Below are 14,783 nucleotides of genomic sequence, written 5' to 3' on the forward strand. Positions count from 1 at the left end.
GAAGTGGTGCTGTGGCTCAAGTGGTAGAGCGCTAGCCTTGAGCTGAAGAGCTGAGGGACAGTGCCCAGGCCCAGAGTTCAAAAAAAAAAAGTTCCATGATCCTGTAATTCAGGAGAAGAAATATGGGAAACAAAAGATAGTTAAAACAACAGACCAAAGGCACAAAGTACCACACCACCTACCATTATCTTCTACATTGTTTCCTGACTTAACTGTTTCCCCACTCATTCAAATTTTAGGATGTGGGCATGTCATGATCTTTCTATGGAAAACCACAGAAAACACTGTGAGCACAACTGGAGAGCTTAACAGACCAGGAAGGAAAGGAAATCAGATGGCAGGAAGTGGTGTTCATCTAAAGCACATGTTTAGTACTGACAACATTATTAATTCCAGTGTTTTATTTTATTTTATTTTTTTGGGTCCAGTTGTGGGGCCTGAACTCTGGGCCTGGGCGCTGTCCCTCAGCTCTTCAGCTCAAGGCTTGCGCTCTACCACTGAGCCACCTTCCCAGCCCTCCACAGTGTTTTAATGGGAAGCCATTTTTGCATTCCCTTGCATGATTTTATTTTATTTTGGTGCATGTGTGTGCAAGTGTGCTGGTACAACTAGGGCTTGAACTCAAGACCAGGGCACTCTCCCTTAGCGTTTTTGCTCAAGGCTGGAGCTCTAATCATTTGAGGCACACTTCCACTTCCAGCTTTTTGTTGGTTACTTGTAGTTAAAAGTCTCTGGAACTTTCCTGTTGTGGCTGGCTTTGAAATGAAGTCTCAGATCTCATTCTCCTGAATAGCTGAGATTACAGGCATGAGCTACCACCACCCAGCCTCTCATATGATTTTAATATTTAATTTGTATTTGTTTTGTACAATGTATGTGCTAAACACTGACTTCCACTCTATTCTCCTTAAGATCTTATCAGGATCTTAACAACTGAAAAACACACTTCTCTTACTGCTCAGGACCCAACCTCAAACAAATTGAAGCTGTAAACCAACAGAAGACTGATGGATGGGTGGAAGATTGCTAAGTGTCAACATGCAATCAGAAGAAAGAAAGAAAAAAAAGTAGCTTTCCAACAAAACTGAAGAATGAAAGAACTGGGTATATTTACACAATGTCTGTTTACATTACTACACACGGTGGCGGAGGGGGGGGGTTCACTTTGGGCTGCACAAATCCTGAGAAAATGGTCAGTGACTAACACCTAATTTTTAAAAGGCCAATAGGAGGTAAAGTAACGAACGCAGGCTGGAGAATGGCTCTCTGGCTGGCTGCCCCCAGGAGGTCCAGGAGAAAGACGGGTTCCTGCGGGGCCCCACCCCGTCGAGGGCCCAGCCGAGGGGCCCCCCACCGGCAGGCAACCACCTGTGCTGGGCGGAGACCCCTGAGGAGGAGTTGGGGCTGAAGTGGGAAGCATTTTGGGGGCCAGCCCCCCCGCCCAGGATGGTCCAGGCCACTCGCCCGACTTCCGGGCCCCTCCCGGGTGAGGTCACCCCCCAGAGCCCCCCGCCGCCGGCCCCAGGGCGCGCCCCACACCCCGCCGGCCCCAGGGCTCGCGGCTTGACAGCTGCCCCGCCACGGCCAGGCGGTCCCGGCCCCTTCAGCCCGGGGTCCCCCAAACCAGTCGTCCGGCCTCCGAGGCGCCCCGGGCCCGCGGGATTTCGGGTCCGGGAGGGTTTGGTCCGATCCCGCCTCCCCCTCGGCGTCCTGGGCTCACCTCCCCGGCAGCTTGGCGCTCCTCTTCCAAAACTGCTTGCTGTTCTCGGCGGCCATGGCTCTGGCCCGGGGAGGTCCTGGTAGGCGGGCCACGGGGGGGAGGCGCCCGCGGGATGCCACCCCCAGGACCCCGGAATCTGAGGGCCGGACCCAGGCCGCTTCCCCGCCGCCGCCGCCGCCGCCGCCGCCGGTCACCCGCTCCCAGCTCTTGGGGACGCCATCTTGGATGTGGGCATCTCCCCGCCCAGCCCCATTGCCATTGGTGTTCTGCACAGGCCCAAGACGGATGGACCAATCAGAAGCCAGAATCCTGCAGGCCTCTGAAGCCCAACTTCTACGTCAGCGGCTGGGCATGCAGGTGGACCGAGGAGGCGGGGCCTAAGAGAGCAGGAAGGCGGGGCTGAAAGTTGTACCCACTGGAGGCAAGAAACAGGTACGGAAAGAGACCTGGGGAAAGATGGTTTTCTTTGAGGGGGATGAGATTTCTCAGCTACATATATTTTTTTTAAGAAGAAGAAGAAAAAGAGCATAATATACTTATGTACATACATAAAGCTTTTGACTTAAAAGTAAGAACCCTCAGTGATGGTTATGGGCCATTTTTAAGATCTCCCAACTCAATGACACTGGTTTATGACACGCCCCCTTCTTTCCCTTAAAGCCCCCAATTTATTATTACTTGAATTTTTTTGAAAGAAGACTGATACAGCCCAGGGTGACTGTTTCAACAGGCAAGTAACAGTTGGTTCATCAGAATTTCCCTCTTCTCTGATAACTGAACACTATGACATGATTTGGGTTGCAGGTGAAATTGAAATGATGTAACCCCAATTTCAATCTCGACTCTTAGTTTTGACTACAGGAAGCTAAGCACTTGACAGGTTGTTCTTAGGGAAATGTTCTTATTTTATCCATCCAGTTGAAATTACCAAGTGCCATTTCTCTTGAGGACATAGAGTATCTGTATAACATCAGCTACAAAGATTAAAGCCGTAGGAACCCATGTCCTTAATTTTCTTTATCATTCACCTTTGATTTTTTTTCCATTGAGCTTTTACTCAGAATGAAACCTAATATGAGCATTTTAAACCCTTTGTCTTGTTAGTGATTCTACTTTTTGTTTTTTAGTGTTTGTGGTTGTATTCCATGATGATTGAAAGAGGAATATTTGCTAGTTCAGAGTCATTTTGTGTCATCTAAAGACTGTAGCATGTGGCTGATTGCCCTTGAAGCCCACTCTATTCACTGCTATCCCATGTCTTTCTACATATTGGAGAATACTTAAGGAGCCCTGTTAGTTAATGATTCTTTTTGTTTTGTTTTGTTTTGGGGGTCCGGTCGTGGGCCTGAACTCTGAGCCTGGGCGCTGCCCCTCAGCTCTTCAGCTCAAGGCTAGTGCTCTACCACTTGAGCCACAGCGCCACTTCCGGCTTTTTTTTCTCATGGGTGCTGAGGAATCGAACCCAGGGCCTCAAGCATGCAAGGCAAGCACTTTACCACTGAGCCACCTTCCCAGCCCAGTTAATGATTCTTTTTATTTTCTTTTTCCCAGTCGTGGGGCTTGAACTCAAGGCCTAGGCACTATCCATCAAGGCTAGCATTCTACCATTCTGAGCCACAGCTCCACTTCCAGTTTTCTGGTGGTTAATTGGAGAACAGAGTCAAGACTCCTTTCCTGTGTTGGCTTTGAACCACAATCCTCAGATCTCAGCCTCCTAAGTAGCTAGGATTATAGGCTTGAGCCACTAGCACCTAACTTTTAATCTTTTCTTTTCTTTCTTGCTTTTCTTTCTTTTTTATTTTTATTTTTTTGTCTGTCATAGGGCTTGAACTCTGAGCCTGGGCTCTTTCCACTCACCATGAGCTCTTTTAGCTCAAGGCAAGTGTTCTACCACTTGAGCCACAGCACCACTTCTGGTTTTCTGGAGATAAGAGTCTCATAGACTTTCCTGCCAGGGCTGGCTTTAAACCCCAATCCTCGGGGCTGGGAAGGTGGCTCAGTGGTAGAGCGCTTGTCTTGTATGCCTGAGGCCCTGGGTTCGATTCCCAGCACCACATAAGCAAAAAGAAAAAAGCCGGAAGTGGTGCTGTGGCTCAAGTGGTAGAGCGCTAGCCTTGAGCTGAAGAGCTGAGGGACAGCGCCCAAGCCCAGAGTTCAGGCCCCAGGACCGACAAAAAAAAAAAAAAAAAATATTATAAACATGTATGCAAATAGAATAGTGAAATCCCCTCCTATGTAACTAATGTAAGCTAATCAAAAAAGTTTTCTCGGGGGCTGGGAAGGTGGCTCAGTGGTAGGATGCTTGCCTTGCATACATGAGGCCCTGGGTTTGATTCCTCAGCACCACATAAGCAGAAAAAGCCTGAAGTGGTGCTATGGCTCAAGTGGTAGGGCATTAGCCTTGAGCTGAAGAGCTGAGGGACAGTGCCCAGGCCCAGAATTCAGGCCCTATGACCAACAACAAAAAAAAGTTTGCTCAAATGAGTTAGTTAACAAAAGAGAGAGAGGAAGGAAGGAAGGAGAAAGGAAGGAAGGTGAGGAGAGAGGGAGGAGGGAGGGAGGAAGGTGAGGAGGGAGGAAGAGAAGGGAGGGAGGGAGAGGAGAAAAAGAAAGAGGCCTAAGATACAAATAAAGTCACTTTTCCCCTTTTGTGTGGGTCTCCAGTCTCCCTCCTCCTCCCTCCCCCGCTGGAAAGCTAGATCCTGGGTGACAGGTTCAGCTTTCCCGCATGTCGCTGACGCCCCACATATGTGCGTGTCCATAAACAACATGCTTGCCGTGTTTGGAAACGTTATAAATAGCATCACTCTATACATATGCTCTTGCAACTGGCTTTTTTTCCTCTCCACCATCTCTCCAGTTTCATCTTCATTGCAATGTACTCTTCCATGATGAAAACATGTCTTCATTCCCATTTCTGAGGGTTTCATTTCCAACAGTGTTCAGTCAGCATTCTTTTTCCTTCTGTTCCACTTTTCTTGTTTGGTTTCTTGTTTGCATAGTACTGGGGACTCAGTCCATGGCTTCGCGCATTCTTGGTCATTAATGTACCACTGAGCATCATTGTCAGCCAGGTGCAACGGCTCACACCCGTAACCCTAGCTATTCAGAAGGCTTGGTGTGGGGCCAATCCAGATAAAAAGTCTGTGGGACCCCATCTGAACTAATAGCTGAGCTCAGTGGTACATGCCTGGCAGGAAACATAAACAGGAGGATCATGGTCCACGTTGGCTTGGGCAAAAGTGAGAGACTCTATTTCAAAACTAATCACAGCAAAGAGGGTTAGAGGTGCTCAGGTGATGCGGCCTAGCCAGTGCAAGGCCGTGATTGCAGACAACATCATCACCAGACAGTTTCCCAACCTGTGGAAATTCCATGAGATACAGAGCCCACCTCCCAGTATGGTATCTGCCAGAGCCAGCTTCTCACTCTCCAGGCTTCCTTGAGAGCTAAGGCAACAACTGTGCCATCAAGGTGTGTTAATAAAATGCTCCACTCTCAGTTTTGAGGCGGGAGGCGCTCATGTTGCAGAGATGACAAAGCAGATAAGAATCTTGGGAGCCAGGGGCCCGCGGCTCATGCCTGTAATCCTAGCTACTTATGAGGCTGAGATCTAAGGATGGTGGTCAAAGCTAGCCTAGGCAAGGAAAATCAGTGAGACTCTTATCTCCAATAAACCACCAGAAAACTGGAAGTGGCACTGTGGTTCAAGTGGTAGAGCACTAGCCTTGAGCTGAAGAGCTCAGGGACAGTGCCCAGGCCTAGAGTTCAAGCCCCACCATGGACCAAAAAAAAAAATCTTGGATCTGTGGGCGGGCAGTGCCAGGCATGGCTGAAGCCCTGGGCTGGAAGAGCCATTGAGGCAGCCTGGGCAGCAAGAGGCTGGCCAGAAGGACTTGCAGCATAATGACAAGATTCAAATGCTCACCAGTGGCTTTGTGGGGTCTTCAGGGATCCAGCTGGGCACTGAGCTGTGACTACCACCCTTGGAGAGAAGCTTCTAGTCTTGGCGGGGTAGACTGGGTACATGGTGGGGTTGATTCTTACCCTCCTGGGCCTTATCATGTCGGCTCATCCTCTGCTGGCTCTAGGCTCCCGTGAGATTGATTGTATGGGTCAATGAGATTTTAGTAACTATTTCACACGCAGACGCCTGAAAAGCAGTCGTGTAACTGGGCTTGTGTGATTGCTATTAGCGCATGTCTAGACTGGCCTGCTGCACAATGAGAGACATGTGGACCCTGGCCAAACCTCCCAGTATCCCAGCTGAGGCCATCGGAAATTAGCCAAGAGCCAGCTCAGGCTCTGACGTAGGAATGAATTCAGCCAAAACCAACAGAGCTGCCCGGCCAGCCAACAGTTGACTACAGACACACCAGCCAGCCCGGCTGGCATCAGCCCAAATGGCCCCGCCCCAAATAAGCAGAGGCCGACAGGCTCCTGACCTAACGATGTGATCACTGTCATGGGCCACCAAGGCACCGTGATTGTTTATGGGGCTTCGCACTGGTTAATAGATACACGTGATTCTGCGGCCTTCATCATCTATAAGGAATGGCTTTTCTGTTTCAATGGGCCAACAATCGGATCTGTTGCTTGCTTTGACTAACACAGAAAAGGCTGAAGATAAGCTGGAAAGAAACTTAGGGTCAAAGGAGAGGTGGAGATAGGAGAGATTTTTCACATGCTTATATAGGCAGCAGACCGGAGGCAGTTGTATTTGTTGAGATAAAAGTAACAGTGCGCTGGGCACTGCTGAGATCTGAGGGAGTGTGGTTGGAAGCCAGGCTGGGCAGGAAAGTCTATGAAAAGCTTAGCGCCAATAAACTACTCAGAAACAGTGCCAGAAGTGGCACTGTGGCTCAAGTGGTAGAGTGCTAGCCTTGAGCACAAAGAGGCTCAGGGACAGCGCCCTCTGAGTTTAAGACCCAGGACTGGCAAAAGAAAAAAAAATAATAATAGCAGTGCTACTCAAGATGCTGAGATCTGATTATTGTTGTTCGAAGCCAGCCAGGTGCAGGAAAGTCCATGAGACTCTTACCTCCAATAATCCACCAGAAAACTGGAACTGAGGATCACAATTTGAAACAGCCAGGGCAGAAAAATCTGTGAGGCTCTTATCTCCAATTAGAAAAAAAAAAAAAAGTGGTAGAACACCAGCCTTGAGTGAAAGTAAAAGCTTAAGACCCTGAGTTCAAGCCCCAGTACCTGCATAAAAAGAGAAAGAAAACTGGGCGCCAATGGCTCACGCCTGTAATCCTAGCTACTCAGGAGGCTGAGATCTGAGGATCACGGCTCAAAGCCAGCCTGGGCAGGAAAGTCCATGAGTCTCTTATCTCCAGTGAACCACCAGAAAATTGGAAGTGGCACTGTGGCTCAAATGGTAGAACCCTTGCCTTAAGCTGAAGAGCTCAGGGATAGCACCCAAGCCCAGAGTTCAAGACCCACGACAAACAAAAAAAAAAAAGAGAGAGAGAAAAGAAAAAAGTAAGCATTGCCTGCCTAAAGGACAATTTGCCTTTTACCACAGGTAAATCCTGTCTTTCCTGGAGGTGTGGAAAATGGCTCAGATCAAAGGACACGGATGCCAAAGGCTGGGTGCCCAGCTGGCATCCTGCTTTAGGTTAACTCATGGGTGCAGCACAAGTAGCTTTTGAGTTATCTCACGCATATTCCTTGTTAAGGACCTCCTTTTTCAGTGGGGTAGAGCAACTGTGTTCCCAGTCTGGGCATAAGTGGATAATCCCATTCAGCTTTGCCAGAAACTTGCTTTCCCAGCCTCCCCCTGACTATGGGTGGTCATGTGACCTAGTGCTGACCAATGAGCTATGATAGGAAGACTGCTGAGCATGTCTGGGAAATGTGCACTTCCTGTGAAAGAGACAAGGAGAGGGGGAGCTTGAGGATATACTCCTGGTTGGGGTGTTGGTGTGAGGGGCTGTGGCAGGCAGCTGTGACACTGAAGGCCAGCGCGCGCGCGCGCGCGCACACACACACACACACACACACACACACACGAGAAAGAATGCAGGCACCCTGGGACGCTGAGTGGCCAGCAGACTGTGTGGACTTTGTACCCAACTGTGAGATTTACTGTCAGAATTACCTCATTCTCTGTCGGGCTGTTTTTTCCTTGCTTGTAGGCTGACTCACCACCAAAGCACGCCAGGCATTTTCTCTAGGTTGAAGAGGATTACCCATTTTATCCCCCACAGGAGAGTTTTTGGGAAATCTGTGCTCTAAGAGCCAAAGATGGAGATTTTGTTGGTAAAACAGGAAGTGTTGATTTGCAAAGTTGCAGGGTTGAAGGTGTGGTCCAAGTGGTAGAGCACCTGCCTAGTAAGTGCAAGGCCCTGAGTTCAAATACTATAAGGAAGGAAGGAAGGGAGGGAAATTTGTAAGACATCCAGAGTAAAGAACTATCCACAGTCATCTGGCTGGGGATGTAGATGTATGATAGAGGACTTGACTAATAAGCCAGGCTCTGGAGGTTCACTTCATAACCCTAGCTACTCAGAAGGCTTAGATCTGATAATCACATTTCAAAGTAGCCTAGGCATGAAAGTCTGTGAGATTCTTACCTCCAATTAACCATCAAAAAGCCAGAAATGGAGTTGTGGCTCAAGTAGTAGAGCACTAGCCTTCAGCAAAAAATCTTATGGACAGTACCCAGGCCCTGAGTTCAAACCCTAGGACTGCCACACACACACACACACACACACACACAAAGAATACTTGATCAGTGTGCCTGACTTCTGCTGTACTGCTATAAATAATAATAATAAATAAATAAATAAAAAGTCTTACTAATATTTTCGCAGCCCAGCCCACTCCCCCTACCCCCCTTTCTCTGGTATTGGGAACTCAGAGTTTAGCATTTGCTGGGCTAACACTCTTACTATTGGAGCCATACCTCCAATCTGGCATTTTCCTTGTTAATGGAAGACTTTCTTAGACTTTTCTGCCCAGACTGGCTTCAAAACATGATCCTCCAACTCTCAGCCTCCGGAGTAGCTAGGATTACAAGTGTGAGCCACCAGCACCCATTAATTCATAAGTTTTGTTTTGTTTTGTTTTGTTTTGTCGGTCATGGGGCTTGAACTCTGGGCCTGGGAGCTGTCCCTCAGTTCTTCAGCTCAAGGCAAGGGCTCTACCACTTGAGCCATAGCGCCACTTCCAGCTTTTTCTGCTTATGTAGTGCTGAGAAATCGAACCCAGGGCCTCATGCATGCAAGGCAAGCACTCTACTGCTGAGCCACCTTCCCAGCCCAATTCATAAGTTTTGATAGGCAGCAGAGAGGAGTGACTTGGAAAGCCAGTCAAGCGCCCGTCTGTTTACATCATAACCCTGCTGCCCTAGAGTTAGCCAATTTCACCATGAGGACAGAAGTGGTCAGGGGAGCTATATGTGGAGAGATCAGAGAGAATTTAGACCACCTTGTTATATAACCTTGTGTTTTCTAACATGGGATTGGCTGCCTATGAAAATTCCTCTGAGGCTCTTAGAACCCTGCTGCCTGGGTCCCGCCCAGAGGATATCTGATTGGTCCAGGGAAGAAGGGAGGGAGGGGCCTGAGGCCCAGGCACTTCTAGGGTTAAGAACCAGTGCTTTCCTTTATCAGCTCCCAGCTCCAGAAATCCCCCTCCGCACTACAGCCAATTTCAACTAGGCCGTTCTTCCCTGCCCTCCCTGTTTCTCTGAGGCTCCGAGGTGGATCAGAGAAGGGGAAACAGAGAGCAGGCTTGGATTGCCAGCCTGGGCAGCTCCTGCAGCCGGGCTCCTGTGGTTTATCTCCGTAGGTGTGGACATGAAGCAGAAGCGCTGGTGTGGGATGACTGCCAAGATAGGGACCACACTGTCAGGAGTCTTCTCCATCATAGTCACCCACTTGTACCTCATCTTTGAGCAGAAGCACCTGGAGGATGGCAACTGCACGGCGATTAGCCCCCAGGACCACAGGGGCCTGAAGAACATGCTAAGCCATTTCATCATCTGTTGGAGTTTTAGAATCATTATTTTCCAGTGTTTCATCACCATGATCATCAGCTTCCTCCTCCTGTACTCTGTGTATGCCCAGATCTATAGGGGCCTGCTCATCTACATCGCATGGATCTTTATCTATGAGACGGTCAACTTGACCATCCAGATCCTCATCAATGACTTCAGCATAGAGGAGGTCAGATTCGTGCGCTGGAGCGGCCTGGTATGCCGGACCTTCTTGCATGGCTTCTGGATGTTCTTCGTCTTCAACTACATGCGAATCATCTACAAAAGTCAAAAGCAGGGCAACATCATCTGCTACAACAGACGCATGTCAGTGGCGAGTGCTGAATCTCCACGACGGAAATCGAAGATTATAAGCTTCGTCCATCACTTATAATAAATGTCAGCCTCCTCCCACCCTCCCCCCCCACACACACCCAGGCCCAGGCTGTGGTCTCCACTCTTCTTCCTTTCATGGGCCATCCCACCCCACCATGAGACTTAGTCCAAGGGCACTGGTTTTGAACAAGCCCTCCTCCAGGTCTGTCCTCTTTTTCTGGTCCATACCTCCTGGTGGATCCAAATGAAGAGGATGAGCTGAGCATCAGGGCTTACGCTTGTAATCCTAGCCAGTCAGGAGGCTGAGATCTGAGGATCACCGTTTGAGGCCAGCCCAAGCAGAAAAGTCCATGAGGCTTTATTTCCAATTGACTACCAAAGAAAAAAAGCAACAACACCACCACCAAAAAACAAAAATCAAGACAGTAGAGGTGTAGCTCCAGTAGTTAAGAGTACCAATCTTAAGTGAAAATTCTCAACCAAGTGTGAGGCCCTGAATTCAAGTCCCAGGAATTTTGTTAATGTGTGGAGAGGAATGCAGTCGCATGGACTGCAGTAATCACAAATGGCTTTGCTAAAGCGATAGGATTTGACATGCCTTGGAAGGTTGGTTTGATTTTAATGTGGCCTAGAGGCTAACATTGCAGAAAAGCCACGATGTACCAACGCATTATAGCCACCAGGGGTCGCTGATTATTGATGCTTAGTCTTTGTTTTCTTTTGAATTAAAAAAAAAAGATGTTAATACATAAATCAGCCAATTTCCCTCCCTGTGGCTTTCCCCCTCTTCTTCCCGCTCCTAATCTATGTTTTAAATTGCATTTAAATGTACATGTCTCAAATATTTAAAAAAAATTTAAATTATTACAAAAGTGATGTACAGAGGGGTCATGGTCACATGTCAGGTAAAGTGTACATCTTGAATGCTTTTCTTAAAGAAAAAAAGTGTAAGTGTAGCCAGCCAGGCACAGTTGGCTCACACATGTAATCCTAGCTACTCAGGAGGCTGAGATCTGAGGATCGAGGTTCAAAGCCAGCCAGGGCAGGAAAGTCCCGATGAGCTTCTTTATCTCCAATTAACCACTCAAAAACCAGAAGTGGTGCTGTGGCTCAAGTGGTAGAGAACTAGTCTTGAGCACAGAGAGGCTCAAGTACCCAGGCTTTAAGTTCAAGCCCCACCACCACCACCAACAACAACAAAAGTATTGTCAGTGAATTATAGAAAATTGAAGAGTAACTGAGCAACTTCTGACAAGATGAACTCCATGGATCAGCTCCCTAGGAAAATAGCTGCAAATTATTGTAAAAACAGCTGGGCATCAGTAACTAATGCCTGTAATCTTAGCTACTCTGGAGGCTGAGAGCTGATGATTGTGATTTGAAGCCAGGCCAGGCAGGAAAATCTGTGAGACTCTTATCTCCAATTAAACACCAAAATCCAGAAGTAGAGCTGTGGCTCAAGCAGCAGAGTGCTAGCCTTGAGCAAAATAGCTGGGTGACAGCACCTAGGCTCTGAGTTCAAGCCCTTGGACCAACACCCAAAGTAAAAAATAAATTGTAAGCTGGATGCCAGCAGCTCATCATGCACTGTCCCTGAGCCTCTTTGAGCCACAGCTCCACTGCTGGTTTTCTGATACTTAATTGGAGATAAGAATCTCAGGGCCTTTCCTGAGATTCAGCTGGCTTTAAACCATGATCTTCAGATCTCAGCCTCCTGAATAACCAGGATTACAGACATGAGCCACCAGCACCCAGCAGAATGGCAGCTGTTTAAAGGTATCTTTATTCTGGGCAGAGAAGACAGTTAAGTCCTGCACACATAAACTTCCCCCTTCCACACTGCTGGCCTAGCCTGTGACTTGAAACAGGGCTAGGGCGCCCCCTAGAGGACAGCAGCAGAACTGTCCATTCCCAAGGATTTAGAAAGAAAGGGCGAACATTTAGAGGTGGCACAAATTCCCCAGAGGGGAGCCCAGAACTCCATTGCTCATTATTCCAGGGGCACTCCGACGCCCCCAAATCCATGCCACCAGTGGCAGGATGGTCCCCTGACTCCCAGCCTGCCATCTGTCCACACATTGCTCTGCCCTCCTCTGGGGCTGACAGTCGTATTTCTCCATCAACTTTGTACTTTCCTTGCAGGAGATAATCCAGGAAGACGAGTAGGAAATGAATGCCAGGATGATATCCCTCATGGCAGCTGTCTTCTCGATCTTCAACACCATCCAGTTCTTCATCATGGAGCTGAACCAGTCCACCTACATCGGCTATGAAGACAAATACAGCCTCTTCCTGAGCACGAGCTCTGAGCTCGTCACCTGGCTCATTGTCCACAAGAAGACCATCAACATCTGCCTGGCCCTCATCACCATCCTCGTGAGCTGCTTCCTGCTCTACAGTATCCTCACAAGCCAGTGTATGGGGCCGCTGATCTATACGTTATGGATCATTGCCTACGAGCTCATCAACTTCTCCATCGTCCTGCTCATCCAGGGGCTCGTGAAAGAACAGTTCAGGCAGCTGAGTCACCTGTACGTGGTCTTCCAAGTCTTGCGCATGTGCCTGCACTTCTTCTGTCTGCCCTTCATTGTCAGGCACGGCTACTTCCTCTACGTGGAGCCCAGGGCGGTGGGAAAGCTAGCCCGCCATAGACACTCCTCCGTCAGCACTGTGGACATGTGGCCACCTGTTGGGCTGAGACTCATGTATCGCAAGTCAAACTGAACAGTGCCAGGATGGACAGAGAGAGAGAGAGAGAGGAGAGAGAAAGAGAGAGAGAAGCATGCTGTTTAGCAACAGTGAAGCCTGGGTCCTGTGGGTACTGCTTGCCTTTTGGGAGTTTCTAAGTTAAGGCTCTTGGAACGAAGTGGCACAGGTCAATTAGTTTGCCAATGTGCAATGACATACATTCATACTGCCTGTTTACCTACCTTGTTGGTGTCAAGTTGTATCTCTCATTGACCCCTCCTGTCTGAACGTCCTCTGTGCCTTTTCTAACTCTTCTGTAGAGTCCTTTTGGAGCAGTGCTGTTCCATAGAATTTTCTGTATTTTTTTTTTGTTGGTCATGGGTCTTGAACTCTGGGCCTGGGCACTGTCCCTCAGCTCTTCAGCTCAAGACTAGCGCTCTACCACTTGAGCCACAGTGTCACTTCCAGTTCTCTGATTGGTTTATTGGAGATAAGAATCTCACAGACTTTCCTGCCCGAGCTGGCTTTGAATCAAGATCCTCAGATCTCAGGCTCCCAAGTAGCTAGGTTATAGGCATGAGCCACCAGCATCTGGCTGACAGAACATTTTTTTTTTTTGTCGGTCTTGGGGCTTGAACTCTGGGCCTGGGCGCTGTCCCTCAGCTCTTCAGCTCAAGGCGAGCACTCTACCACTTGAGCTACAGCGCCACTTCCGGTTTTCTGGTGGTTTATTGGAGATAGGAGTCTCACGGTCTCTCCTGCCTGGGCTGGCTTTGAACCGAGATCCTCAGATCTCAGCCTCCTGAGTAGCTAGGATTACAGGCGTGAGCCACCAGCGCCCGGCTCAGAACATTTTTATCAATACAGAAAATTCCTTGCCAGGGCTGGGAAGGTGGCTCAGTGGTAGAGCGCTTGCCTTGCATGCATGAGGCCCTGAGTTCGATTCCTCAGCACTACATAAGCAAAAAGAAAAAAGCCGGAAGTGGCGCTGTGGCTCAAGTGGTAGAGCGCTCGCCTTGAGCTGAAGAGCTGAGGGACAGTGGCCAGGCCCAGAGTTCAAGCCCCACGACCGACAAAAAAAAAAAAAAAAGAAAATTCCTTGCTAGGTGCCGGTGGCTCATACCTGTAATCCTAGCTACTCAGGAGGCTGAGATCTGAGGGTCGAGGTTCAAAGCCAGCCCGGGCAGGAGAGACCTTGAGACTCCTATCTCCAATAAACCACCAGAAGACCGGAAGTGGCGCTGTAGCTAAGTGGTAGAACGCTCGCCTTGAGCTGAAGAGCTGAGGGACAGTGGCCAGGCCCAGAGTTCAAGCCCCACGACCGACAAAAAAAAAAAAAAAAGAAAATTCCTTGCTAGGTGCCGGTGGCTCATACCTGTAATCCTAGCTACTCAGGAGGCTGAGATCTGAGGATTGTGGTTCAAAGCCAGCATGGGCAGGAAAGTCTGTGAGATTCTTATCTCCAATTAACCACTCAGAAAACCAGAAGTGGCTCAAGTGGTAGAGCGCTCACCTTGAGCAAAAGAGCTCAGGGATAGTGCCCAGGGCCCTGAGTTCAAGCTCCATGAACACCACCATCACCACCACCACCAACAACAACAACAAAAAGCTCTGCCTCAGCACTGTCTCCTAGCTACAGGTGGCTACTGAGCACTTGGAATGTGACCATTATAACCCAGAAGGCAAATTGTTCATTCTATTCCATCGTAATTCACTTGGGTTTCAATAGCTGCTCGGGGCTGGATCCCTGAGGGAGAGTGAAGCATTCTGGAAACTCAATTTGCCTTTGCCAAAGTAAGACCCTATTTGAAAAAAACAACCTAAAAGCCAAGGGACTGAGCTTGAGTGGTGAGCACTTCCTAGCAAGCTGGAGGTTCCCCCCCCCCCCATACCATGCAGCCCTGAAGGATTTCCTATCACCAGCATGCCACTGTCTTATATATCATTCTCAGACGTCAGTCACAACCAAAAATATCTCCAGGTTTGTAAATGTTCTAGCTCTTTTTTCTCCTTCACAGCTCCCCAGTTGAGAACTACTATTCACGTGTGTGT

The 14,783-nt window shown here is 48.7% G+C and overlaps 3 protein-coding genes across 4 annotated transcripts in view; 2 read left to right on the plus strand and 1 right to left on the minus strand.

Annotated features, from left to right (window-relative positions):
- Positions 1–2,009, minus strand: part of Tbc1d22b (TBC1 domain family, member 22B) — a 62,838-nt gene extending 60,829 nt beyond the window's left edge. Inside the window, exon 1 of one of the 2 annotated variants that reach the window (XR_001175583.1) lies at positions 1,721–1,932. Coding sequence is in view for 1 of the 2 variants with exons in the window: in XM_013029652.1 (XP_012885106.1) it covers positions 1,721–1,776 (56 nt within the window). In the remaining variant the exon portion in view is untranslated. Of the gene's footprint in view, positions 1–1,720 lie in introns of both variants that reach the window. The other variant, XM_013029652.1, reaches the window with a different exon arrangement.
- Positions 2,010–9,528: 7,519 nt separating this feature from the next.
- Positions 9,529–10,101, plus strand: LOC105995731 (transmembrane protein 217-like). Its single transcript, XM_013029571.1, has one exon. It carries the CDS (start codon positions 9,529–9,531, stop codon positions 10,099–10,101), a length of 573 nt encoding a protein of 190 aa, XP_012885025.1.
- Positions 10,102–12,224: 2,123 nt separating this feature from the next.
- On the plus strand, positions 12,225–12,767 carry LOC105995732 (transmembrane protein 217-like). The gene has a single exon (XM_013029573.1). It carries the CDS (start codon positions 12,225–12,227, stop codon positions 12,765–12,767), a length of 543 nt encoding a protein of 180 aa, XP_012885027.1.
- The last annotated feature ends 2,016 nt before the right edge of the window (positions 12,768–14,783 follow it).

This window comes from Dipodomys ordii, unplaced genomic scaffold, assembly GCF_000151885.1.
Source record: "Dipodomys ordii isolate 6190 unplaced genomic scaffold, Dord_2.0 Scaffold120, whole genome shotgun sequence".
NCBI classification, from domain to species: domain Eukaryota; kingdom Metazoa; phylum Chordata; class Mammalia; order Rodentia; family Heteromyidae; genus Dipodomys; species Dipodomys ordii.

Bases quoted from the DNA above. Each gene is read 5' to 3' on its own strand.
- LOC105995731 (XM_013029571.1), top strand. From the start codon at position 9,529: ATGAAGCAGAAGCGCTGGTGTGGGATGACTGCCAAGATAGGGACCACA.
- LOC105995732 (XM_013029573.1), top strand. From the start codon at position 12,225: ATGATATCCCTCATGGCAGCTGTCTTCTCGATCTTCAACACCATCCAG.